Source organism: Balaenoptera borealis, assembly GCF_965194805.1.
Source record: "Balaenoptera borealis genome assembly, chromosome: 6".
Taxonomy (NCBI): Eukaryota; Metazoa; Chordata; class Mammalia; order Artiodactyla; family Balaenopteridae; genus Balaenoptera; species Balaenoptera borealis.
Genome location: NC_138863.1, coordinates 18,112,520 through 18,139,555, shown reverse-complemented (window position 1 = coordinate 18,139,555; position 27,036 = coordinate 18,112,520). Strand labels below are relative to the sequence as shown.

The window sequence follows — 27,036 nt, the reverse complement described above, 5'->3', positions numbered from 1 at the left end:
GAGAGCCAGGCTTGTGGGTGGAGCAGGGCTGGGATATAGGGACAGAGATGGTTTTGGCAGTGGAGCCAGTGAAAAGTAGGGTGGCACCAGGGCCTGGTGTGGAGCCCCAGAGGCTCTGCGAGCTGGAGACAAATCCTTGATCAGCCTCCTTGTTCTTGCAGTTCTGGGGGTACAGAGGGGTGAGGGGCCACTGCCTTGTTTTGAAGAGGCCTAGTTCTGACTCCTTTGGAGCCTGAGCGTCCTGCCTGGGCTGCTCTGACAGTTCCCCTCTCTAAGGGGCTTGAGGACTCCTGAATCACTTGGTCCCCTGATGCCCCTAGGGTGCTATTCCCCCAGACACCACCAGGGGTCTCTGGCTCCCTGCAAACCCTGCCCATCCAGCTCTAATCTCCGCAGTCCCTCCCTGGGCCCTTGAGCTGCTTCAGTGCCGTGCAACCTGGAAGTGACCCCAGAGGGGGAGGGAGTGCCTTCCTCCAGGGACCATGCCGGTGATCTCAGCATCAGCTAGTGGCCCAGCCCGGAGCAGAGGCTCATCAAGTGCCATCCTGACTTCCCTTTCCACCCCCATGTCAGGACAGCCAACCTGAATGGTGCCTACCCCCGCCCTTGTTCACTGGGAATGTTGGGAAACACGGGTCACAGCTTGGGAATGTGGCCCTGGGGCATGGGTGGTAGGAGGCGGGAGAAGGCCATGTGACCTCTCCTCAGCGGCTCCCCTGCTGTGCTGCTCTTTCTCCAAGCCCCGTTGCCACCAAGTCCAGATGGGTGCTAGTTGTGAGGGGTCGCTGAGGGGAGCAGCCTCCATCCTCCTGACTGTTGGCTCTGGTGGGGCTGACGGGGTGAGGGACCGTTGCCAACAGGTCCCTGATAGAGTCTGTAGGAGGGTGGTTGGGTGCAGACCCAGGAACCCGGGGGGCTGCTGGGCCAAACCTGCCATGGCAGGAACGGGGAGGCAGAGGTGGGATTCTGGGCTCCTCAAGTTGAGGGGCCAGCATCTCTGGGAAGGAGGCCGAACAGCTCTCTGATTCTTAGCACCAGAGAAGACTGGGTATGGCCCGGCGCTAGAGTATTTGAGGCTTGTTGGTGTGGATTCCAGCATCAGGGATCTTGGCAATTTGGTCAGGGAAAGGGGCACCACAGGGGCCATTTGCCGTCAGTACCTCCTCTGGTGGACACATCAAAACAAATGGGTCAGTGCGAGCATGTTGGCTGCTGCAGTGAAGTGCCACCCCCATCTTCCCCTGGGGACTGAGGCCCCCATCCTTTGAGTGGAGGTGCCTCTGAGGGGGCTTTGTTTGTCAGGGTCCAGAAGCTGTAAGGAGAGAAAAGGCAGATCCCGCTGCTTGGGAATGAGCAGGGTGGCTAAATACAGCTGGCCGCTCTGCCCCTCCCCTCTCCCGCCCCCTCCACTCCAGGGCCCAGGCTGCTTGTGGTCTCAGCAGGCACCACCTCCCCAGCCAGCTGCCTGCCTGCCACCCAGCCTGTCCCGGCCTGGCCAGCCCTCACCTCCTCCTTCCCCCTCCTCAGGCTCCTTCCCCTCCCCCAGGACCTCGTGCAGAGCCTCAGCAGAGTGAGTGGGGCTGGGCAGGCTGGGCTCCTGCTCCCTGGGGAGCCGGCCGGCCGGGGGTGGGCAGTGGGCAGGCAGCCGGAGGGCCTGGTGCCAGGACAGAGCCTTCGGGGCAAGCGCAGGCTGGGGTCCGTGTGCAGAGTCTCGGGGTGAGTTGGGGTGCAGCCCTGCCCCTGGCATAGCCAGAGGGGCTTGGGGTGGGGGGTCAGGAGGAGGGGCCAGGGGGCTGCGGCAGATTCATGTCTGTATTTGGCAGTCGGATAGGAGCCAGCTCAGTGAGGCTGGGCCCCTGGCCAGTTGCAGGGGAGGGCACCAGGGCTCTGGGGACACCCCTCCCCCAAAGCAATGCTGGTGCCCCCTCCTCTTCCCCAGGCTGAGCTGCCCTTCTCTGTGGATGAGTCAGACTTTGCTTTCCCAGCCCCTGAGAGTTCTGGGGTCTCTGCTGTAGGGATGGGGCCAACAGGTGTCCCTGGGGTATCTGGGGCAGGAAGCTGAGAAGGGAGCGGGGGAAGGGCTGGCTGGACAGTGCCGCCTCATTGGCCCTGGCACTGAGGTCAGGATAGGGCTTGTCTGAGGTGTGTGTTCCTCTGCACCAGGCCCGGCTCACCCGAGAAACAGGTGTCCTGGTTGTGCCGCTCTGGGGTCCAGAGATGTGAACCACCTGCATTGGGAGCCTGCAGTTCTGTACCGGGAATGTGGGTTCCCTGCTCCAGTGGAATTCCAAGTCTCCCACAGGGCCCAGGAATGGCCCCTCTGGTGCCTGAATCCTTTGCCCCAGGCTGTTCCCTATGGTTCCCCCACTCAAGAGGATTAGAGTCAGGGTTGGGAGAGTCTGTGGCAGAGCACGAGTCAGGGGCTCAGGGACAGGAAGCACCTGGGCAAGGTTACTCAGCGAGTGAGTAGGAACCCCGGGAAGTGAAGTCAGGGCAGGGCTGGCCTGTGGGAGCTGCCTGAGCTCCTGGGTTCTGGGACATTGCAGACCTTATCAGGACCTTGACCCCAGGCTGTTCCATCCAGTTCTCTCAGTCTCCCTGCCCCCCTTTCTCCCCTGGCATCTCTACGCCACTACCTCTCCTGTGTCTCTCCTCCAGGCGGGTCCACATCCCCTTTCAGCAGCCCTATCACCTCTGACGAGGAGTACCTGAGCCCCCCAGAGGAGTTCCCAGAGCCCGGGGAGACCTGGCCCCGAGCCCCCACCATGAAGCTTAGTCCTGGCCAGAACCGCCGTTCCTCCGACACTGGCTCCAAGGCGCCCCCCACCTTCAAGGTCAGAACCCTGAGGCCAGCCCCCAGATCCCTGGGTGCCCCTATTCCTTTGTGTGGCCCCTTGGTCTTCGGGCCACACCAGGCTCCAGTAAGGCCTGGAGCCTGGTCCCATTAACCCTTCTTATCCAGAGCCAGCCTTAGACTGGTGTGGAAGAGGCCTCTGTCCCAGATCCCCCTGCCCCTAGGAGCCAAAGCTGGGCCTTGTCTCACCTGACACTTTGGGGTCCCCCTTCAGGTCTCACTTATGGACCAGTCAGTAAGAGAAGGCCAAGATGTCACCATGAGCATCTGTGTGCAGGGCGAGCCCAAGCCGGTGGTCTCCTGGTGAGTAGCGGTCACTGGCCACCATCTGCCAGCTTCCCCCACTCCAGGCTGGGCCCTGTGAAGCCTGGCTTTGGGTGGAGGGCAGTGGACCCTTTGTGCACTTCCCAGTGATCTGCCCGGGGGGGCCTCACCCCAGGTGCAGTGGTGCCACTACCCCCAACATGCCCCTGCCCCTTGCCTGGTGTTCATGCTCATTCAGGGCTTCCCCTCTGGGGAGGGGTTTGGGTAACACATGGTCTCCTGTCTGTCTGCTTGGCATGACTAGCCAGGAGTCATCTCACTCCTGAAGAAGCCTGTCCCCTGCCATTCCCACCTCAACACCCATCCTTTGACAATAGGGTGATTTTTGAGGCCTGTTCTGCGCCCGGCCCTGTGCTAGACCCACACACAACAATTTGTGTCTGAGCTGCCAGAGTCCAGAGTTAAACTCGGGCCTCAGCTGCAGTGCTTCATCCCAGGTGCCATTTGATTATTCAGTTCACTTAGCTTCCTATTGGTTTGGGTTCTGTTTTTCATTTTTAATTGATTATCTAGTCCCCAGTGCGATCTTTTAACATTCATCGTCCTTTTGGGAAGTGGGAAAGCTATCTGTTCATTAAAATAAATAAAAACAAAACATGAAATCTAAGAATTGTTAAGATCTGAATAGCTTTGGTGCTGCTCTAAGTGCAGTTAGGTTCCAAGAGGGGAGAGACCCAGGTGGGCAGAGGGGGCTGGAAGTTCCTGGAGGGGGTGGGATGGCAGAGTCAGGGTGAAAAGCTAGCCCCGTAACCCAGGGGTGAGGGGTGCCCACAGTCAGCGGGATAGGTCTGAGGAGTGGACAGATGATGTGGAGGGAGGGGAGGCCTGCTTGGCTCTGCAGCCCCACTTCCCCACGCCTGCAGGTCAGGACCTTGGGCCCAGGGACTGAGTTCTAGCCCCTCTGACAGGCTGAGAAACCGTCAGCCCGTGCGCCCAGACCAGCGGCGCTTCGCCGAGGAGGCAGAGGGTGGGCTTTGCCAGCTTCGGATCCTGGCCGCTGAGCGGGGCGACGCCGGCTTCTACACTTGCAAGGCGGTTAACGAATATGGCGCTCGGCAGTGCGAGGCGCGCCTGGAGGTCAGAGGTGAGTACCTCACACTCTCTACGAACCCCCTGCCCTGGACCCCGCCTTGTCCCTGCCCAGTTGTCAACTTTGACACAAGCTTAGTTATAGCATGCCACAACTGAGAGGGCCTTCGAGGTCCCGAAGTTCAGCTGCTTATGCTGTAGTTGAGTAAACGGAGGCCCAGAGAGGGGAGGTGATTTGCCCAAGGCCACACAGCAAATTGTTCAGTGCTCAGCTTCCTACACAGTACTGCCTCCCCTACGCTCAATCACACCTGCCCTGGTGCCAGCCAGAGAGACCCTGCTTCCTGTTGTCGGCCGTCCTCCTCCCACACTCTTCTAAGCCTTTGTCACCTTGCCCTTGCCAGGCCCCTTCCTCACACCCACTCCCCACTCATCTCTCGCCTCCTCTATCCATCCCACGACTACGCAGAAGATACTGTGGTTGGGGGTGGCAGTGGGGAGTGTCTGATAGTTGGACCCGTCCGGAGGGGCCCTTGGAGTGACTTGGGCATGGAGCATCGCAGGGCCCCCAGGGGTGTCAGGGTGAGCAGAGCTGGGAAATGTGGAGAGGGCTGGGCCCCCGGACTCGGGGCGTAATGGCGGGTGGCCTTCTGGGCGTCAGGGACGGCAGGCCCTGGCCAGGCTGCCCTCGGGGGTAATGGTTTTCCTCGTGAGAGCAGGCCGTCTGCCTCACATTCTACTCACCCTTCCCCGTGGGCAGTTCAGGGCCAGGAACCCCTCCCTAGCTCCACACTCAGCCACCACCCCTCTCTTCCTGGCAGAGGCTCTGAGGAGACCCCCAGCCCCCTGTTGGAGCCTGGACCCTGAGAGTCATGTTCATCTCCCTGGGCCCCCCCAGCCTCAGTTCCCCTGCCCTGTGCCTCCGGTTCCTGGGGTTGCCACCTCCTCCGTCTCTGAACTCTTCAGCTCTCACCCCCCTGAACCCAGCCCCATTCTCTGGCCTGCTCCTTCCCCTCCAGGGTCTGGCTCTGCCTTGCTTCTCTGTGTTAACCCCCATCTCGGTGCTTCTCTCTTTGGAATTCTTCCCACTATCCCCCAGGCTTTGGGGTGCCCCTGACGCCTAGGAATGCCTCTCCCTTGGTTGCCCAGGGCCTCTGCCTGCCCCGGAGCCCCGGAGACCTGGCCTCTGGCTGACTGCCAGCCCTCACCCCAGCGCTGACCTTGGGGGAGCTGAAAGTGGCAGTGCCGCCCTGGCCGTTTTAGAGGGGCCCTAGCCAGGTCTGCGTGCGCGTGCGTGCCTGTGCGTGGGTGTGCGTGTGCTGCACTAACCTGCCGCTTGCTGACTGAGGTTTTTGTCTGTACACAGGCGAGTGAGCTCAGGGGCCGCCTGCGCTCCCCCCGCTACCCTCCGAGCCGCGCCCCTGTCTCAGGCACCTCTCGGACCTCGCTGTGTTTCACTGCCTCCTGCCCACAGACCCTGCCGGCCCGGACCCTGTCCCAGCCTCCCCTCCCCTCCCCACCCACGCAGCATCCTGGGATAGCCCATGAGCCCCTGTGGACCCTTCCTCCCCCAGTGGACATATGGCTGGGCAGGCTGGGAGCCCCCCCCCCACGGACTGAGTGCCAGGAGGGGGCGGCCCTGAGGGGTATCAAGACCACCCCCCAGTCTGTCCCCGAAGGGGAGCACCCAGCGAGTGCATGTGCTGCCGCTGCTACAGGCCCTGTCTGTCTTTCCGTTTGTCTGTGTGTCTGTGACAGTCAGGGAAGGATGCCTCCGAGCTGGTGTGGGGTGAGGCAGAGGGGGAGAGGACAGGGCATGGCATCCGTAGGATGGAGGGGGCCAGAGGGGCAGGGGGCTGTGGACAAGGGGATCAGGGGGCACTGACCATTCCAGAAGAGGGGGACATGGGCACTGACCATTCCCGAAATGGGTTTCAAATGGCACAATACTTTTTATTTCACGAGAGACCAAAAGCCAGAGGCCCCTGGGCCTTGTGCTGATGAAGAGGCCTGGCTGAGTTCTGGCCCGGGGCAGGCTTAGGGCCCATTTGGGGCTCCCTTGTTCACGGCGAGGGCCAGGGATGCTCTGTCTGGGAGTGAGGGAGTTAGCCAGGCTTGGCGCAGGAGTAGGGGCCTGCTGTAGTGGGTGTGGACATGTTCAGAAATACCTGTTTCTTAGCTCAAATAAAGTCCAGTTTGTACCCAGCTGGTGTGCTGTGTTTTCTTTTTCCGCCGCCGTCTCTGCCCCTATGTGGCCCTCTCAGTTTTCATGCCTTTGATTCCCTCCCACTTTCCCTGAGTTCACCCTCTCTGTCCCACGTGGGATTGCCATCCTGAAGCCAGGCCTGGGAGCTCCTTGCTGTCTTGGCCTGCTGGGTGGGCGGGCTTTCCCTGTCTCCAAAGGAACAAAATGCATCTCTCTCTCTGTGTCTTGTCTGTCTCTCTGTGTGTGCGTGTGTGTCTCCCTTGCCCCGTGTTTCTCTGCTCCACGTGTGCCCCTTGTGGCTGCTTTCCCCCAGCGCACCCTGAAAGCCGGTCCCTGGCCGTGCTGGCCCCCCTGCAGGACGTGGACGTGGGGGCCGGGGAGATGGCGCTGTTTGAGTGCCTGGTGGCAGGTCCTGCCGACGTGGAGGTAGATTGGCTGTGCCGAGGCCGCCTGCTGCAGCCCGCACTGCTGAAATGCAAGATGCATTTCGATGGCCGGAAATGCAAGCTGCTGCTCACCTCTGTGCATGAGGACGACAGTGGCGTCTACACCTGCAAGCTCAGCACGGCCAAAGGTAACTGCCTGCTTGGGCCAGAGGGCTGCCGCTGGCACCCAAGAGCTGGAGGGAGGGGAGTGGAGGTGAAGGACCGGGTGCAGAATAAGATGCCCAGGAAACGGGGCTCCATCTCCTGGGAGAAGAGCGGTGGGGTGGGAGATGGTGCTGTACACCTGCCTCCATAAATCAGCACTTGTTGTCGCAGCTGACACAAAGCACGTTCTGTGTCAGTGTTCGCTCTGGTTCCTGTTAGGGAGCCAGCTGCTGAAGTGTGGTGACCACACCTGCGCTTGGGTTCCAGTTCTTGCCCTGCCATGTACCAGTCACGTAACTTTGGACAAGTCACTTCATCCCTCTGAGCTTTAGACTGTTCATCTGTAAAAAGGGATCGTGATAATACCTACCTCGTAGGGGGATCGATAAGACTAATGAGATAATGTATGTAAAGAACAAAGCACAGCACCTGGCAAAGTGTAGCACCTCGTAAATGTCAGCCATTGTTATTATTAACGATGTCTCTGACCTGGTCTTCATCCTCATTTGAAGAGCTGAGATAATGCCTCATCTGGTCGTGGTGATGAGCACCTAAGGTGACACTAGAGGGGCTTTGTAAGCAGGAAAGGATCAGGTCAGCGTAAGGGGCTCTTATTTCCCCCAGAAGATTCTGTGTGGGGTGGTAGAGTGGGGCACAGGGGCATTTGCTCTGGGTCTGGGGTGCGGGTGAGGGAGTGTGGGCACAACCCAGGGGCAGAGGAAGGTTCCAAGGGTAGGGGAAAGGGGTGTGGGGGAGGGAGTGGGCTCAGCTTCTAGACCCTTCTCCTAGTGCTGTGCTGAGATTCATCCTGGGTGGGCAGGATGAGGTGACGGGGGGAGAGCCAGGCTGGGCCCTGGAATCCTGCCGTATCCCCAGCCACCGTGGCAGCCTGCCGCCCACCCTTGCTGACTGCCAGCCTCCTGAGATGGTCCGCTCTTTAGATCTTGCGTATTGCCTCACTCGGGTGCCCTGGGACCTCGCTGGGCTCTTGCCAGGCTCCAGGTTCTGGCCCAGCTCCTTTTTCCTGCCCAGCACGAGGGCAGGACCCACGGGTCGGGGTGCCTGGGGCTCTGTGGCCCTCCCTGCCCCAGTGCTGACCCATCCCCACCAGATGAGCTGACCTGCAGTGCCCGGCTGACTGTGAGGCCCTCGCTGGCGCCCCTGTTCACGCGGCTGCTGGAGGATGTGGAGGTGCTGGAGGGACGCGCAGCCCGCTTCGACTGCAAGATCAGCGGCAGCCCTCCCCCCTCTGTTACCTGGACTCATTTTGGTATGGCCCTCCGCCCTGCAGATGTTGGGGGACCCCCCCCACCAGGGCCAGAGGGCAGGGCCCCTGGCTGAGGCCACTCTGCACGCCCGCCCCTCCCTCCCAGGCCGCCCCGTGGTGGAGAGCGAGAACTTGCGACTTCGGCAGGAAGGAGGTCTGCACTCGCTGCACATCGCGCACGTGGGCAGTGAGGACGAGGGGCTCTACGAGGTCAGTGCCGCCAACGCCCACGGCCAGGCCCACTGCTCAGCCCAGCTCTACGTGGAGGAGCCTCGGACGGCTGCCACTGGCCCTAGGTACCAGCCGGGGCCCCCGGTGCTGCCGGGGCTGCCTCTGTAGGGCCCCGGCCCTGTGGTGGGAGGTGCGGCTCCGGGCCTCTGGGCAGTTGTGTGGTTCTTACAGCTCGAAGCTGGAGAAGATGCCGTCCATCCCCGAGGAGCCGGAGCAGGGCGAGCTGGAGCGGCTGTCCATGCCCGACTTCCTGCGGCCGCTGCAGGACCTGGACGTGGGACTGGCCAAGGAAGCCATGCTGGAGTGCCAGGTGACCGGCCTGCCCTACCCCACCATCAGCTGGTTCCACAACGGCCACCGCATCCAGAGCAGCGAGGACCGGCGCATGACACAGTGTAGGTGTCCGGGAAGGGACCCTGCGGGTGTCCCCTCCAGCACCGTCTTTGCTTGCAGTGCCCGCCCCCTCTCCCTACCCTCGGGCCTTCCTTTTCTCACCTGGTCAGGGATGGGGCGTCTGGGAGAGGGGAGCCCAGAGAGGCTATGGGGTCACTGCCTCCTTCCTTGAGCCCACACGGCACCCATCTGCTGGGTCACCACACTGGGCCTCGGTGTCCTGTTAGCACTTACTGGACTGGCAGTCCAGCCTGCTGCTGGCCGTGGGCAAGTTACAGAACCCCTCCAGGCCTCAGTTTCCTCATCTGTGGTAGGCTTGTTGGGAGAACTGAAGCAGTTAATACACAGAAGCACTTAGAGCAGGGCCTGGCAAATAGCGAGGGGCCAGTGAGTGTTAAATCTTAGCGTTACTGCTGTTATTGTTGCTGCCATCACCATCCGTGTTGATGAAGTGATGCTCTCACGCCCCCCTGGAGAAATTCCAGTGAAAAGCCTGATGTGGGTCGTGTCTGCCGTCAAAAGGATGCTTGGTCCAGGGTTGTTCAGTAGTAGATAAAGAAGACAGAGCAGGGAAAAATCCTTTCTCACGGTGTATCTCAGTTCCATCCTTGAAGGAGTCTGAGTCTCGTGTGAGAAAGTCTACCTATGCCTCATCAGACAGTGCCACCCCATGACCCGTGGTGAGCTCCTCTTACGGCTGCCACGTGACAAAACTCCCCTCTCTTAAGCGCTTCCTGAGTGCCAGGCCCTGAGTGCTAAAGGCCTGACGTGATGATCTCACCTTCCTCACCACGGGCCTGTAAGGCAGGTACTATGACTGCTGTTCACAGATGGGGAAACTGAGGCTTACAGAGGGACAGGGGTTTACCCAAAAGCAGACAAATACCGTCTGACTTCCTAACCAGGACGTCCCCTGTCACCCGCGCCCCACTCTCCCCTCCCATCTCCAGTGTCACCACTGCGGCTCTGACCCTCCCCTCGGCCCCCTCTGCCACTGTCTTTGCTCAGCCCACAGGCTTCCTATCTCTCAATCTGCTCTGAGACCCCCGGTGGGTGTCTGTCTCAGGATCTGAGCCGGCGCCTCTGCTTCTCTCTGTATCTGGGGCCAGTGGCAGCCCTGGGCTTCTCTTCCTTTATAAATAGTGTCAGCAGAGATGAATGAATGGGTGGGTGTTCCATGCAGAGATAACCGCTAAGAGAAGGGAGGGGTGTTTGGGGATGGCCCTGACGTCAAGGAAAGAGGACAGTGCAGATCTCTTCCCCTCCATGTCCCGCCAGGAATGGCCTCCTGACCATCATTCAGGAAGCACGGTGTAGGGAGAGGGCTTTGGAATCAGAGGGAACCAGGTTCAAGCCATGGCTTCATCATTTGTTAGCCGTGTGACCTTGGGACAAGTTTGTTAATGTCTCTGACCTCACTGGTAAAATGAGGATACTTTTGCAGGGTTGCTGAAAGGATTATGGAGGAAAAATGTATGTCAGGTATCTGGCATGGGCTGGGTACAATGCGAACAACTCTTACTGTAATTTATAATCTAATGTATACTGTGGGCTGGGCGCTGGAGGTCCCGGGGAGGGAGTCAGAGATGGAGGTGCAGAGGGGACCAGGGGCGTGGAGAGGAGTTCCCAGGGCTGGCAGTCACTTGAACTGCATCTTGAAGGAGAAGGAGGCCTTAGGTAAGAGAAGAACAGTCCAGAAGGGAGGAATTTTGTTAGCAAAGGCCTGGAGAAGGAACTCATGTGGCTTGTTCAGGGACCTGATGGTGGGTCAGGGTCAGGACGTGTAGGAATAGCAGGGGACCTGATGGTGGGTCAGGGTCAGGACGTGTAGGAATAGCAGGAGACGAGGCTGGACGGGGGTTTGGGCTGAGGGCTTTGGAGGCCACCTAGTTAGCAGTAGGTGCCATTAAGGTCCCTAGATCGAGAGATCACATGCGATGCTGCTGGTGGGGTGTGGACCGCATGCGTGGAGGCTTTCATGGGCTCTGAGCTGGAGATGGGACCGGCAGTGGTTGTGAGGATGGAGAAGAGGAGGCTCTCCAGGGCAGGAACCCACAGAGAGTGAACTGGCGTGGGAGGAAGATGAGAAGTGGCTGGGCCTGTAGTGCTGGAGGGACAGGCAAGAGGTGCAGGGCTGCAGGTGTGCACTTGGTAGCCTGGACCTAGAGTGTGCTGCACGATGGACAGCCTTCTTGTGTCTGCCCCACCCTTCCCTTCCACCTGTAGCGGGGTGGGGTGAAGGGCCAGGCCTGGGTGGCATGGGCCCACCCTCCAAAGTATCCTCCTAGCTCAGACACAGTATCACTGTCCCACCCCGCCCACAGACAGGGATGTCCATCGCTTGGTGTTCCCTACTGTGGGACCTCAGCATGCTGGCGTCTACAAGAGCGTCATTGCCAACAAACTGGGCAAAGCGGCCTGCTATGCCCACCTCTACGTCACAGGTGAGGCAGGTACCCTCCCGGTCAGCTGTGTGCACAGCCTAGCCTCTGGCCCACCCAGGGGCCTGGGTGAGGGCGGGGCCTCCACACCAGCTCCCTCCCCCTCGGTCCCCTGGGAAGCCAGCTGGCCTTGCCTCTGCCCCCGTGGCTGTGCCCCCGGCCCCCAGTCCACTGCCTGGAGGCCTGGTGATCCTGCGGGGCCATTGAGCCCGAAAGGACCCAGCAGATGTCGGACCTGTGGCTTTCAGATGTGGTTCCAGGCCCCCCAGATGGCGCCCCACAGGTAGTGGCTGTGACCGGAAAGACGATCACACTCGCATGGAACGCCCCCAGGAGCCTGGACATGGCCATAGGTGGGTCCAGCCACACAGGGCTATGGGTGGGGGCGGGGGCACTGAGGGGGCCAGGAGAGGAGGGCAAGGCCCAGGAGGACATACAGGTGCGGGTAGGAATGGATGGAGCACTGGGGGCCTGGCCAGGAGCGGCTTTGTGGGCCTCCTCCCCATGGTGGACAGAGCCCTGGCTCTGGGTCAGGAGAGGAGAGAAAGGGGGGCTGCCACGTGCCCTTCTTTTCTCAGAGGGACTGGGTGCTTGGGTCGCAGTCCCGGGGAACCCCTCTCCTTCCCTGTGCACGATCTCCTACTGCTCTGTGCCTCAGTCTCCTTACCTCAGGTAGTTGCAAGGAATCGGGGCTAAGTCAAGGTCCCTCCATGCCTGTAACTGGATGCCATGCCTGACACCTCGTGGGCTCTGAGCCTGGCCAGGCCTGTAGCTGGGCAGGAGCAGATAGGGGGCGGGCAGAAGCGACAGGAGAAACTGAGGCAGGTCCTCAGAGCAGACTGATGATGAATCCCTGAGTCCTGAGCCAGCTGAACAGGGGCGGGGGGCACCCCAGCAAGGCCCGCCTCTAGCAGCTGCCTCCCCACCAGACCCGGACGCCCTGACCTACACTGTGCAGCACCAGGTGCTGAGCTCAGACCACTGGACAGCACTGGTCACGGGCCTGCGGCAGCCTGGGTGGACGGCCACCGGGCTGCGTAAGGGGGTCCAGCACGTCTTCCGGGTCCTCAGCACCACCATCAAGAGCAGCAGCAAGCCCTCGCCCCCCTCTGAGCCCGTGCAGTTGCTGGACCGCGGTGAGCCTGGTGTTCTGTGGGGCGGGGGCGAGAGCTACTGGGCCAGGGAACTGGGTGTCCATGGAGGAGGCTCCAGGGCTGGTGTGGACGTGATAACTAGGGCGGGATTGGCGTGGCTGGGCGCGACCCCTGCCTGTCAGAGTGCTTCCTTCTTACTCCTAAAAGCAGCACACGCAGTGGGCAAGGCTGAGGCTCTGGTGTCCAATCCCAGCTCTGCTGCTTGCTTCTGGCTGAGTTCCCTAGACAAGTCGCTAAACCTCTCTGAACCTCGGCTTCCTCATCTGTAAAAATGGAGCTCGCATGGCGATTGGGAGGGTTCAAGGAGCAGTGGGTGCTGAGGATCTGGTGTCAAGCCCAGCATAGAGCCAGCCCTCCTGCTCCCAGGCCCGCCCCTGGAGGAGGCGCCCGCCGTGCTGGACAAGCCAGACATCGTGTGCGTGGTGGAGGGACAGCCTGCCAGTGTCACCGTCACCTTCAACCACGTGGAGGCCCAGGTCGTCTGGAGGAGGTGGGGCCCACCTGGCATGCCCTACTCCTCACATGAGGCAGTCCCGCTCTAGCCGGCCAGGCCGACCTCCCTGGGGCTGGATCCTGGGTGACCTCTCTGTGCTGTGTCCCTTAGTTGCCGAGGGGCCCTCCTAGAGGCCCGGGCGGGTGTGTATGAGCTGAGCCAGCCAGACGATGACCAGTACTGTCTTCGGATCTGCCGGGTGGGCCGCCGGGATGTGGGGACCCTCACTTGCACTGCCCACAACCGCCATGGCACACAGTCCTGCTCGGTCACACTGGAGCTGGCAGGTAGGTGACAGCTGCCTCCCTCCCTCTGAGGCCCACAGCCCTCTCCTCACACCCCCAGGTGAACACATCCACCTGCCAATCCTATGTCTCCCCTCTCAGGCCTGTCCATCATTAGATAATACTATAATTAGATAGTACTGCCATAATAATAGCAGTATTAGTAACAATAGCAGTACTAATAAGATACTTATTGAGCACCTAGTATGTGCCAGGCTCAGTGCTAAGTACCTTACGTGTATCACCTCATTTAATATTTACATCAACCCTGTGAGATGGAGTCAGTTATTATCGCCATTTTACAGATGGGGAAACTGAGGCCCAGAGAGTGTGCTAAGTAACAGGCCCAAGGTCACACAACCTAATAAGTCAGGAGCTGGGATTCAAGCCTGGATGCCCCACAAAGCCAGCCAGTGTTCTTAGATCCTGTGTTAAACACAACAGGAAATAGTACTTCAAATGAAACAAACTGGGAGGAGGTGGGGGACCAAGTCAATTTAAAAAAGAAAAAGGCCCAAGTGAGGCATCTTATCCCCAGACTCCCAGCTCTGGGGATCCTGGCTGCTGCCCTTTCACACAAGCCTGTTTGACAGGGCCTTCCAACCTTTGCAGTGAGGACCCTTTTTATAATTTCTCCTTTCGAGATGTAGTCTCTCAGACTGTAACATGCATGAAGTAGTAATTATCTTGTTTTCCGGTTTGTTAATTAACTCTAGACGTATGTAACTGCCACTCCGAACGTCAGATCAGCGTGAGCTAAACAGTGTTACCTGCTGAGTAGATAAGATTCCAACCAAATGCAAAGAAAGTGACATTTTAGTTAGCACAGGCCATCTTATCACGGGGTAAATGTACATTTTCTAGTGCTTTAAAAAAAATTGTTGAAGTTCACTTGAAACCTTCTGATCCTTTGACCTTCATAGACTGACCTCTGTCACTGCCCCCATCTCCACTCCCAGCAGACCAGGGACCAGATTCCTAGAGGGCAGGGCAGGCAGTCTTAAAGTAGGAGAGAGGTGGCAGTAGGGTGTGTGAGGAGGAGATGCAGGGGTGCTACTGGCCCCGCGGTAGATGGGGTACTGGTTTCCCTTTTATGTGTCTTCCCCTTTGCCCAGCTTCCCCCCACCCCACCCTGGCACTTCTTACTCAGCCACTGCTTTGCTCCTTTGTGTGTGTGTGTGTGTGTGTGTGTGTGTGTGTGTGTGTGTTTTGTTTCGTCGGCCGCACTACGTGGCTTGTGGGATCTTAGTTCCCCGACCAGGGATTGAACCTGGGCGCCCCGCCCCGCCATGCAGTGGAAGCACGGGGCTAACCACTGGACCACCAGGGAATTCCCAACCACTTTGCTCCTTGACTGTACCATCTGCAGGACTCATCTTTCTTCCCAGATATAGGAGGAGCCCTGGGGTTTGGGGAGGCTCTGGACACTGAGAGCCCTGCAGCCAGCCTGGCTGGGACAGTGACTGAGGGAGACCGAGTCCCAGCTGGCCAGGGCTAGAGCAGGCCTGGGGCTTGGATCCACACCCCCTCCTGCTGTGCCCCACCCCCTACCCCCCAGGTGGGTGGAATGGCCTCTTTCCTCCACACCTGCTCCGCTGATGCATCTTCCCCAGGATGACCTCCCCCTTTCTCTGTATAAAAGTTAAGCTGTGTGCCTGTGGCCGGGTAGTGCTCCTTGCCCAGCACCCCTGCTTTTCCCTCAGGGCCTCTCTCCCACTCCCTTTAAAGCCCAGATCCTCAAACATTCTCAGAGGAGGGGGAGGGCACCAAGAAGTCATAGGCTTCTCCGAAAAGCACAAGCACATTGGAATATGTATTTAATTCCATCATGAGAATTAGAAGCTGCTTTACCAGGAAATAACACAACCGCATGTTATGTGCAGAGAATAAAATCAGTCACATGTGGGAGAACTAAACTGAGAATCGGTACCCGTGGATTCATCTTGCCATCTCCCAGATGGTTGAAGGCCCCTTAAATATTTAAATAAGATTCAGAGAGAAAACTTCAAGATAGAGGCAATGCCCTCCGTGAACTTGATTCAGGGTCACAGACTGAGCCGCCTGCAGGGCCCAGAACGGTTTGAGTTCGAGAAGCCCACGGTAGGACTGTGCTGAAGGGCCACCACCCACAGGGGGCAGTGCCGGCCACTCCTCGCCAGCCCATTAATGCAGTGAGGAAAGCAGCTCAGGACAGCCAGTCCTGATTTTCCAAGAGAGGCAGGAAGTCCAGATTTCTTTTGTGTGTGAAAATCTCCTAATTTCAAAGCTGGCAAATGAATACTGAGAGCCAAACAAAGCAAGCCTGCACCCCCGGCTTGGGTTTTCTGAGATTTGGAGAACGTCACGTTTGGATTTGCAGGGACACCATTTGGTCCAAGCCAGGAACTCATGTTGCTGGGGGCGGAGTTTGAGAGCCCCAGGGTGGGCTGCTGGGGCTCTGGCGGGGGGGCGGGAGGGGGGTCTGGTGTTCCGCCTGAGCCAGTTGCTGAGGGAGGGCTTAGAGAGGCAGGCCCCGTGACCCCCATATTCTCTCCCCTCCCTCCCCCACCCTCACCCCTGTGTGTTTCAGAGGCCCCTCGGTTTGAGTCCATCATGGAGGACGTTGAGGTGGGAGCTGGAGAAACCGCTCGCTTCGCCGTGGTGGTTGAGGGGAAACCACTGCCGGACATCATGTGGTACAAGGTCAGAGGCTGATGAAGGCCTCCATGGAGTCCGAGCTGGGGCTGGCCAGGAGCCTAGGGGGAAGGGAGGCGTGATTTCCTGCGGGTGTGGGAGGGGTCAGGGGAGCCTGGACCGAGAGCAGAGCAGTTGCCAGAGGTGTGATAAGGAGGAGGAAGTGGGACCCAGAGGTGCTGGTGACCTGGGAAGTAAGGGTGGAGCTGATCCTGGGTCTGAGCAAGGCCCCTAGGGCGGAGATAATGGTGGGCCCTAAGGTAGGGATGAGACTGGGTCTCTGGCGTGGAGGTAAAGCTGGGTCCCAGGTGGAGGGGAAGCCAGGCCTGGACTGGAGGTGACGGCCACCTCTGCAGGACGAGATGCTGCTGACCGAGAGCAACCACGTGAGCTTCGTGTACGAGGAGAATGAGTGCTCCCTGGTGGTGCTCAGCGCGGGGTCCCAGGACGGAGGCGTCTACACCTGCACGGCCCGCAACCTGGCTGGCGAAGTCTCCTGCAAAGCAGAGTTGGCTGTGCACTCAGGTGAGCTGGAGTTCAAGAGGAGTAAGGCCAAGTGCTCACCCAGGAATCCTATGTGAGCGCCCTCCCACCAGGAATCACTCACCCGGCCCTTCACTCCAGACCACCACCTCCTCCAGCCCCAGCAGCTCTGCCTCGGGCGCCAACATTCTTGCTTCTCTTCCGTGTCTTCCATCTGCCCTCCCTGTCCCAGTCTCTTGCCCTCGTTCCTTCTTGCCCTCTCCACCTAACACCAGGCATCTCTCCTCAGCTCAGACAGCTATGGAGGTGGAGGGGGTCAGGGAAGACGAGGAGCAGCGAGGAAGGAGACTCAGCGACTTCTATGACATCCACCAGGAGATCGGCAGGTGTGGGGCTAGGAGGGGGTGTGGTGTCCGGGGCCCAAGGGAGGCTGGGCCTGAGGCTCAGCAACGCCTGAGCCCTGTCCGCTCCCCGTGTCCTCACCCAGGGGTGCCTTCTCCTACCTGCGGCGTGTAGTGGAGCGAAGCTCCGGCCTGGAGTTTGCAGCCAAGTTCATCCCCAGTCAGGCCAAGCCAAAGGCATCGGCGTGGCGAGAGGCCCGGCTGCTGGCCCGGCTCCAGCATGAGTGCATCCTCTACTTCCATGAGGCCTTCGAGAGGCGCCGGGGACTGGTCATTGTCACCGAGCTGTATCCTGGGACAGGCTGGGCGGGTGGGGGACACATGGCCTGAATGACTGGTCCTTGTAACAGCCAATTAGCAACACGTTTCACACTTTACAAAATGGTCCCATTGACAACTGGGAGTTGAAGACATCTTATAAATACTTCACAGAGTGGAGTCTGGAGACTTGTGTGAAAAACAACATTTTTTAGCTTAAATTTACATAGCGCTTGATGTGTGCCTGGCAGTGTTCTAGGAGTTTTACAGATATTAATCTATTTAATCATCACGTATGCTTATCTCTTGTAATTTTATTATCCTCGTTTTATAGATGATGAAACTAAGGTATAGAGAAGTTAAGTAACTCACCTGAGGTCACACAGGTGGCAAAAGGCGCATGATTTTTATCATGAAATGCAATACAGTATATCTGAACATTGGCAGTGACCCCATTAATACTTGGCTTTATTTGAGAGGCTCTTCTCATAAAGAATGGATTTTATCCTTTCATAAGAGCTATGGTTAAACAAAGTCACACTGAGGTAAGGATGCTGGATGGTTGGCTTGTCACTGCCACTAGCAGGGTGACCGTGTCCTACATGCTACCCTCCCAGTCTGTACTGTTCGAACCCAAACCTCAGTAAAATGACAAATTATTATGTGTCCTGGGCCTTCTGGGTCATTCTCAAATAGAGTCAAGGAGTTCCATCCACAGTCAACAAAATGCTGCTCTAACTTGATCCTTATAGATACTTCACAAGGTGGGTGAGAGGAGTCTTATCCCTGTTTGACACCGGAGGGAACCTAGGCTCAGAAAGGTTAGGTGACTTGCCTGAGATCCCACAGCAAGTGAGAGTTCAAGCACGGTTGTCCCATCTAAGCACCCAGATGACAGGGGGAAGAGGGAAGGTGCAGTTGCTCACTGGTAGCAGATGTGCTTTTCGGGGAGGGAGGACCCTGTGCTGAGCTGGGACCCGACTTGAGCTCTGGGGGTGGAGGGCACTGCCTAAGGCAGGCCCAGCAGTTGGCACTGGTCACTGTTCTCCTTGATCCAGGACATAGCTGCACAGAGGAGCTGCTGGAGCGAATGGCCAGGAAACCCACCGTGTGTGAGTCTGAGGTGAGGGCAGTGGGTGGTAGGGGCCAGGTTGGGCACCAGTGTTCACCCACCTGAGCTCTGAGACCCGAGGGGTGCGTCCTGGGCATGCCATCTGTGCCCGCGAATAGGCCAGGGGTGGTGGTGGAGAGCACTGTTAGGTAGGCAGCAAAGCCCCCTTCCCCCATCAGAGCACACCCCCACGCTGGGACTTAAATTGTCTTCTGAAAATTTCGGCACCCACCCTGGCCCCCAACTCTGTTGTTTCCCAGTATTCCTCACATAAAGGTTCCTCAAGCCTTACCCCAGAAGGAGCCCCATCTAGACTGTGTTCAGTCTCAGTGCTGTCCTGCCATGTAGGGCTGTACAAGTTGTGCACTGCACAATTCTTTTTATTATCATGCAAATGGCGCCCTCCTATAATGGTGCTGTGCCCAACTTGTGCAGTTGTATATGGAAGCCCTGAATCTCAGTAAGCCCAAACCTATGTTTCAGCCCCCTCCACCAGCCACCTGAAGGCCACTTCCCAAGTATGGCCTGGCTTCTTGCTACAACCCTGGTGGTGATCAAACATAATACCCCCCCCGCCCCGGACTCTGGGCCTCCTGTTTCCACAGATCCGGGCCTACATGAGGCAGGTGCTAGAGGGAATATGCTACTTGCACAAGAACCGTGTGCTGCACCTGGATGTCAAGGTGAGATGCAGGTGTGGGGTGGGGAGCGGGCAGCGCCTGTGGGTGTCCTGTGGGAGCCAGGGACTGGGGTGTCCTCCCCGCTGCACTCAGCTCCCGTGTCTTGCCTTGTGTCCCACAGCCTGAGAACCTGCTGGTGTGGGATGGTGTGGAGGGTGAGAAGCAGGTGAGGATCTGTGACTTCGGGAACGCCCAGGAGCTGACTCCGGGAGAGCCCCAGTACTGCCAATACGGCACACCCGAGTTCGTGGCACCCGAGGTTGTCAACCAGACCCCTGTCTCTGGGGTCACTGATATCTGGTAACGTTGGCATACTGGGCTGCTGGGACGGGTCAGGGCAGCTTCCCTCAGTGCCATGCTGAGGGCTCGCTCAGTGGCAGAGAGGAGCTTTACTAAGCCCGGATGCCTACTGTGACAGTTGGCTGGTGGCATTGCTCACGGGGGTCTCCTGCCCATGTCACTACCTCCCCCTCATCCATTAGGGCTGACCCAATCACTCAAGGCCTCAGCCCTCACAGTCCTGGGTGCTGGGCCTCCGTACCTACAGCCACCTTGTCGCCCCCAGTGAGGCAGGCACGGTCTCTTGGTCCCCAGACTCCTCTGGGCTTCCTAGGCTGGCCCTGCCATGACCCTTGAGTCCTCCAGGCATGTCAGGATCTCTGGGTTCAGGGTCCTCCCCCAAGGAGGCAGCCCTGTGCCCATTTGTCCACGGCAGTGTTCACAGGGAGGACCTTTCCTCAGTAGATCAGTGGTAGCAAGAGGACTGCTCACTTGTGGTGGGACCTGGGCTGTCCTCTTATCCATCCACTCTCCTTTCCCCTCAGGCCCGTGGGTGTCGTCGCCTTCCTCTGGTAAGGACCCCTCTGCACTCAGGACCCCATCTCCTAACAGTCTCGTAGCAGGCCCACCCCTAATGTTTGCAGAGCCTGGGGCAAGACAGAAGTTGGGGGCCTGCAGCCTGCCTCTTCTCTTCTGCACCCTGGTTCCTTCCTGCACTGGGAGGGGCCTCACATGCATGAATATGGACGCCCAGACTGAGTGTCCAAGCTCTGTCCGCCACCACACTCCTCCATAAGGGGTGGGCACACGTGGCGTGCTTGGGAGGCCAGTGCCGGCTCAGTGCCATTTAGGCAGGGAACTAGTCCAGAACGTGGGCTACAAAGGGAAGGCCCAGGCTCCAGGGGCATATCCCCTTGGCATAGGCTCCTCACCTCAGGGACAGGCCGCGGCTGGAGGAGGGCTGGAACAGGTCCTCTAGAGCACAGGCCTGGGATAAGGACCTGGTCGCCCAGGTCACAAGGCAGTACTGCCTCCTTGCCCATTCAGGGGATCGAGTAGGGGCAGGACAGGCAAAAATCTGCAGGATTCTGCCCAGATTCACCCAGCCTCCGCCTGTCCCTGGCCCTGTGCTCCCACTGGCACCCCACTTTGTCTCATCTCAGCCCCAGGGCCCACCTCTCACTCCAGCCATCTCCACCCCTGCAGCCTGACGGGAATCTCTCCATTTGTCGGGGAGAACGATCGGACAACATTGATGAACATCCGAAACTACAATGTGGCCTTCGAGGAGACCACGTTCCTGAGCCTGAGCAGGGAGGCTCGGGGCTTCCTCATCAAAGTGCTGGTGCGGGACCGGCTGTGAGTACGAGGCCCGAGGAGCCTCCCCCATGCAGAGTCCCCTCACGCCGCCCCTACTCCTGCCCAAGCCTCCGCCCATAGACAGTCAATCCCCCAACTCCTTAGAGGCCCTGTTTTCCCAAACATTTATTGAATGAATGAATGATAAATCCCTTCTTAATCCTCTTTCCTTTGCAGGAGGCCTACCGCAGAGGAGACCCTAGAACATCCTTGGTTTAAAGTGAGTCTTGTCTTGCAAAATGGTGATAGAAGAGGTGGAAGGAGCGAGAACGTTATTAACAGCTCCATTTTATTGAGTCCCTAGTGTGTACAGTAACCATGATAATGCATTTTATTTACATATGATCTGTTAGCCTGACAATAGCTCTACAGAGGAAGGTATTATCACTCCCCTTTTGCTGATAAGGAAACTGAAGCTCAGCTTGGGGTATCATGGACTCCGAGGCACAGGTCTGGACCCCCACCCCTCGTCCTAGGGATGCTCATCTGTGTTCTCCCTGGCTCTCGAGACCAGCCCCAGTCCTCCTCACTCCTGTGGCTCGCCTCCATCCTGCCCTGGTCCCACACAGTGTGCTTGGTGGGTGGCCTGGCTGTCTTGTCCTCTTGGTTTTGAACTCCCTATGGCAGAGTTCTCACTCATCTTCAAACTCCAGCACTGCAGGGCACAGCGCCAGGCAGAGGGAGGGGTTCAGCAAATGACCCAGAAAGAGCGACTGAACAAACCGTCCAGGGAGCATTGTGCTGGGTCAACAGAAGGCTGAGGTCATTCTGGTATCTGTCCTTGGGGTACAAGCCTGGTCTCTCAGATCAGAAATGAGCTCTGAAAAGGTGGCTAAGGGAAGCATCTGAGGTCTGGCCCCCCAGGGTTCCAGATAGATGTCTGGGGCACTGTCTCTACATGGAGACAGATGGTGAGCTGGGGAGCAGGGTTCAAGCTGCGGGCCTGAGCACAGGCCTCCCAGGGCAGCCAGTGCACCAGGACAGGGCCTTGGGCCCTGGTGTAAGCTCTGAAGCCTAGGAGCCACCGATTTCCTGCCTCTCCGCTTAGGTTCAGGGAATTTGTCCACACGTGGGAACCTTGACTGTGGGAGTTATTGTGACAGATCCCCTGGGAAAGGGAGCCCCAGGAGCCCAGACTCGACGCTGCTCTGTCTACTGTCCCCTCCTGTGGACGTTGTCTCTCCGTTGCCAAACCTGGAAGGTTAGGGTTGACAGAGGACTTTCCCTCAGGCCCTCTTTCTTGGTTTACAGGCACAGGCAAGGGGCGCAGAGGTGAGCACGGATCACTTAAAGCTATTCCTCTCCCGGCGGAGATGGCAGGTGAGTTTGGCTGGGCCCTGCTCTGTGGCTTCATCTTCTCATTCTACAGCCTTCTCTCTCTAACCCTGCTTTTTCTATCAGGTGCCCTTACTTCTGCTCATCTGTCTTCATCCACCTTTTTTTTTTTTTTTTTTAAATTAATTGATTTGTTTATTTCTTTATTTATGGCTGTGTTGGGTCTTCGCTTCTGTGTGAGGGCTTTCCCTAGTTGCGGCGAGCGGGGGCCACTCCTCATCGTGGTGCGCGGGCCTCTCATCATCGCGGCCTCTCTTCCTGCGGAGCACAGGCTCCAGACTCGCAGGCTCAGTAATTGTGGCTCACGGGCCTAGTTGCTCCGCGGCATGTGGGATCCTCCCAGACCAGGGCTCGAACCCGTGTCCCCTGCATTGGCAGGCAGATTCCCAACCACTGTGCCACCAGGGAAGCCCCATCCACCTTTTAATTCTCTCAGCTCCCACTTCTGCCTGCCGTAGCCTTCTCCCCCGGGGATGAGGTGGGCCTGAGTGGGTCAGTTTGGCCCCATGGGTCCCTCAGGTCTGACTCTAGTACCCTGTCTCCAGCGCTCCCAGATCAGCTACAAGTGCCACCTGGTGCTGCGCCCCATCCCTGAGCTGCTGCGGGCACCCCCGGAGCGTGTGTGGGTGGCCGTACCCAGAAGACCACCCCCTAGTGGAGGGCTGTCGTCCTCCTCCGATTCTGAAGAGGAAGAGCTGGAGGAGCTGCCCTCAGTGCCCCGGCCGCTGCAGCCTGAGTTCTCGGGCTCCCGGGTGTCCCTCACTGACATTCCCACTGAGGATGAGGCCCTGGGCACCCCAGAGGCTGGAGCCGCCACCCCCATGGACTGGCAGGAGGAAGGAAAGGCCCCTTCTCAGGACCAGGAGACCCCCAGCCCTCAGGTCCTCCCCTCCCCAGGCCAGGAGCCCAGCCCCCGGCGGGGAGAGCTCCGGAGGGGCAGCTCGGCTGAGAGCGCCCTGCCCCGGGCCGGGCCGAGGGAGCCGGGCCGGGGCCTGCACAAGGCAGCGTCTGTAGAGCTGCCGCAGCGCCGAAGCCCCAGCCCGGGGGCCACCCGCCTGACCCGAGGAGGCCTGGGCGAGGGCGAGTATGCCCAGAGGCTGCAGGCCCTGCGCCAGCGGCTGCTGCGGGGTGGCCCTGAGGATGGCAAGGTCAGCGGCCTAAGGGGCCCCCTGCTGGAGAGCCTGGGGGGCCGTGCCCGGGACCCCCGGCTGGCTCGGGCGGCCTCCAGTGAGGCAGCACCCCACCACCCGCACCCACCCGAGACCCGGGGCCTGCAGAAGAGCAGCAGCTTCTCGCAGGCTGAGGCGGAGCCCGGGGGCCGGCACCGCCGAGCTGGGGCACCCCTCGAGATCCCCGTGGCCCGGCTCGGGGCCCGCAGGCTGCAGGAGTCTCCCTCCTTGTCCGCCCTCAGCGAGGCCCAGCTACCTAGCCCTGTGCGGCCCAGCGCCCCCAAGCCCAGTGTCCCTAAGGCTTCAGAACCTCCTGTCGCCACACCCAGTGATGCTGCACAGCCCTCGGCACCCCAGCCTGCCCGAGAGAAGGCCCCAGAGTCCACGCCAGAACCAGCCCCCAAGCTTACACAGCCCCCCCTAGCTCCGCAAACCCTAGCGGCCCCCCTCACACCCTATGCCCAGATCATACAGTCGCTCCAGCTGTCAGGCCACGCGCAAGGCCCCCCGCAGGGCCCTGTCCCATCGCCGTCGGAGCCCAAGCCCCACGCGGCTGTGTTCGCCAGGGTGGTCTCCCCACCTCCGGGAGCCTCCGAGAAGCGGCTGCCTTCGGCCGGGTCTCCGCCAGGGCCATTCGAGAAAGCCCGGGTCCCTACGGTGCCCCGCAGGCCAGGGAGCAGTCTCAGCTGCAGCATCGAGAACCTGGAGTCGGAGGCCGTGTTCGAAGCCAAGTTCAAGCGCAGCCGTGAGTCGCCCCTGTCGCGGGGGCTGCGGCTGCTGAGCCGCTCGCGCTCCGAGGAGCGCGGCCTCTTCCGCGGCGCGGAGGAGGAGGATGGCATGTACCGGCCCAGCCCGGCGGGAACGCCGCTGGAGCTGGTGCGACGGCCCGAGCGCTCCCGCTCCGTGCAGGACCTCAGGGCGGTCGGGGAGCCGGGCCTCGTCCGCCGCCTCTCGCTGTCGCTGTCCCAGCGCCTGCGGCGGACCCCACCCGCGCAGCGCCACCCGGCCTGGGAGGCCCGCGGTGGGGATGGGGAGAGCTCAGAGGGCGGCAGCTCGGCGCGGGGCTCCCCGGTACCGACGGTGCGCAGGAGGCTCAGCTCCACGCTGGAGCGGCTGTCGAGCCGCTTGCAGCGCAGCGGCAGCAGCGAGGACTCCGGGGGCGCGTCGGTCCGTAGCACGCCGCTGTTCAGCCGGCTGCGCAGGGCCACGTCCGAGGGCGAGAGTCTGCGGCGCCTGGGCCTCGCGCACAACCAGCTGGCCGCCCAGGCCGGCGCCACCACGCCTTCCGCGGAGTCCCTGGGCTCCGAGGCCAGCGCCACGTCAGGCTCCTCAGGTGAGGAGGGGCCCAGGAGGGGAGAGTGGAGGGCGAGTGTGTGAACGAGTGTGTTTGGAGTGCGGGTGTGGGGCTGGGATGACAGGTGCGCTGGAGGGATGCTCTGGGAGAAGGAGAGGGCCGGGGACACCCACCGCAAAGAGGCTCAGGCGTTTCTGGAGGCCCTGAGGACGGAACTGGCAGGGCTGGGCTGACGGGAGGCCGAGGGGCAGAGGCTGGTGTGCGAACAGGCTAGAGTCGGGGCCAGAAGTTCTCTATTCTCTCGTACCGGCTGGGCAAGTGCTCTTGGGCCTGGTTCTTAGCAGCTCCTGCAGAAAGCCGAAGCCGCCTGCGCTGGGGCCTCTCTCGGCTGCGGAAGGACAAGGGGTTGTCACAGCCAAGCCTCTCTGGCAGCGTCCAGGAGAATTTGGGTCACCAGTATGTGCGGAGCGAGTCAGGTAATAGAGGCCTGCTCTGTGAGTAGTCCCCTTTGAGCTGCCCGGGAAGGTCACAGCCGGGTGGGGAGATGGCCCACGTTGGGGGAGCCCTGGCAGCGGTGGAGGGAGCCTGGAGTCAGGAAACGACAACAACAGCAATAATAGCAGCAGCTACCGTTAATTAGCAATGCCAAGGGTCCTGTTAAGCACTTTACAAGCATTGCCTCACTCAACCCTCCCACATTGCTTAGGAACTATTCTCATGATCTCCGTGTCTTACAGGTGAGGGAACAGAGGCTTAGCCATGCTAAGTAGCTTGTCCAAGTCACAGAGCTGGTAGTAAGTGGAGCAGCCAGAGGGCTGGACTGTATGACCCCCTGCAGTCAGAGCCCACAAGTGGCTTCGAGACATCGTACTCATGCCTTTCTTTGGCCAGCCTCCTCCCCAGAAGGTCTCTGTCACTGGGTGTGGTACTGACGGAGCTCGGGATAGGGCTCCCTGCCTCTCAGCCCCCCTGCAGATGTGTGTATGCATGAACGTGCTCCCAAAGACACCCTTTCTCTCCCAGCCTAGCGGCCCGCAGTCTGGACTGTGCCTCCAACCTTCCATTTCTCTGTAGCCCCAAACACCCGATCGCCCCTCCCTGTCCCCTCTGCCCCTACAGAAGGCACTTCGCACAGATAAGCAGCCTCTAGGGCTCTTTGCTGGGGGGAGGGACACCTGGGATATGCCCTGGTCTGTTTCTCTTGCCACTTGTCCTGGGGCTGCAGGGAGGGAGGTATTCTCCACCTGGGTCACCTCAGTCCTCTACCTGAAAGGGGGGTGTTACTCAAGGACAACAAGCAAAGGTTCAGGAGGCCAGGGTTTCCAGACCAGCCTGCAGAAAGCAGCAGGCCCACCAAACCGGGCTGCGTGCAGCACCTTTATCAGTCACCATCTTCTCCAGTTTCCGATAAAACTCCTCAGAACTGTCGCAGACGCGCCTCAGCCAGGCTTGCTACTGGACACGTAACCGTGTCTCGCCTTGGCCAGAGGAGCCAGGGCATCTCACTCGAGGCAGTAGACGGTGGGGCTCTAGTGAGGGAACAGGAGGGAGGGAGGCCAGCTGGTGGGGGCAGTGGTGGAGAAGGAGGGGGGAGAGAGAGGGAAGCCAGCACTGAGGCCTGGGGACAGCTGATCCCTTCCCACCTGGGGCCTCCCTCCCACCTCCGTTTTGCTTGTGCAGCTGATTTCTTGCCGAGGTGAGGCCGTGTCCCCTTACTTCATCCTCTCCCCGCTCCCCGCAGGAGGAAGGCCCCATGTCCACTTTACCAACTAGGGCTGGCCCCTGGGGAGGTGGGGGTGGGACTGGCAGAGCTGGGCCAGGGTCACCTTTCACCTCTCCTCCTCGGCTCCCTCTCTCTCCCCCCTACCCAGTACCCTCACTTGGTCTGAAGGCAGCCCACTGACGAAACTATATTCACTTAATGTTATTGGAGCCTCGGTGTGGGACCCCTCCTTGGGGAACACTGGGGTACAGTGGGAGAGGGGGCACGCTGCTGTCCTGATATCCACTTCTGCAGATCCTCTTCGGCCCAGTTCATCCGTACCCCACTCCCTCCTGATTCCGCAGACAGGCAGCAGCTGGGGCTCCCAGGGGTATCTACCTCTCAGCTCTTTCTGCCCACATGAAAGAAATCCACCGCCCCCACCCCGCCCCCGCCATCCCTGGACCAGAATGGGATTTTTCTAAAAAGACATTCCCAGGGAGCAGGAGTGCAAATCCTCATGGCACTAAGGAGCCACAGGCCAGCAAAGACCTGGAGCAAAGACATTGGCCATCTGCAGCCCTGCCGTGGGCCCATTCACCAGCCGGCTGTGAAACCAGCTTTGCTGAAACAGCCTCTTCCCCTGGGGGTCTGTGCCTGGCTTCTCTACTGGGCATATTAACAAGATAATAATCACAACAACAATAGAAGCTAACATCTTTGAGCATTTATTATATGTTAGACATCTGCTAAGCGCTTTACATGCCTCTTTGAATTCTCATAACAACCCTCTGAGCTGGGTGTTATTATTTTCCTCAATTTACAGACATGGTCCAAGGTCATGCAGATATTGTCTGTTTCCCCTTCAAAAGCTCTCACCACTTAGCTGACCTGAGGGAGTGCGTAGAAGGTCTGGGACGGGCTCCCCAGACCCCAGGGGGCATGAGGGATGGGGGAGACTGACACACACCTTCGGGGTCTGCCTCGGGTTTGCCTTGACTTCAGGTCTTTTGAGATTGCACATTT

General features: G+C 59.6%; 1 protein-coding gene across 18 annotated transcripts in view; it reads left to right on the top strand.

Moving 5' to 3' along the window:
• Window positions 1-27,036, top strand: part of SPEG (striated muscle enriched protein kinase) — a 56,423-nt gene that overhangs the window by 23,467 nt on the left and 5,920 nt on the right. For 8 of the 18 annotated variants that reach the window (XM_082396494.1, XM_082396492.1, XM_082396481.1 and 5 more), the window contains 25 exons: window positions 2,659-2,834; window positions 3,069-3,157; window positions 4,087-4,262; window positions 6,727-6,987; window positions 8,115-8,273; window positions 8,377-8,566; window positions 8,673-8,896; window positions 11,219-11,338; window positions 11,584-11,688; window positions 12,265-12,471; window positions 12,856-12,979; window positions 13,094-13,269; window positions 15,836-15,948; window positions 16,296-16,464; window positions 16,712-16,808; window positions 16,910-17,110; window positions 18,147-18,204; window positions 18,798-18,875; window positions 18,994-19,172; window positions 19,697-19,723; window positions 20,358-20,510; window positions 20,688-20,730; window positions 21,762-21,830; window positions 22,391-24,347; window positions 24,650-24,784. In XM_082396494.1, the coding sequence (XP_082252620.1) occupies window positions 2,659-2,834; window positions 3,069-3,157; window positions 4,087-4,262; window positions 6,727-6,987; window positions 8,115-8,273; window positions 8,377-8,566; window positions 8,673-8,896; window positions 11,219-11,338; window positions 11,584-11,688; window positions 12,265-12,471; window positions 12,856-12,979; window positions 13,094-13,269; window positions 15,836-15,948; window positions 16,296-16,464; window positions 16,712-16,808; window positions 16,910-17,110; window positions 18,147-18,204; window positions 18,798-18,875; window positions 18,994-19,172; window positions 19,697-19,723; window positions 20,358-20,510; window positions 20,688-20,730; window positions 21,762-21,830; window positions 22,391-24,347; window positions 24,650-24,784 (5,286 nt within the window). The other 10 variants (XM_082396495.1, XM_082396493.1, XM_082396489.1 and 7 more) reach the window with 7 other exon arrangements.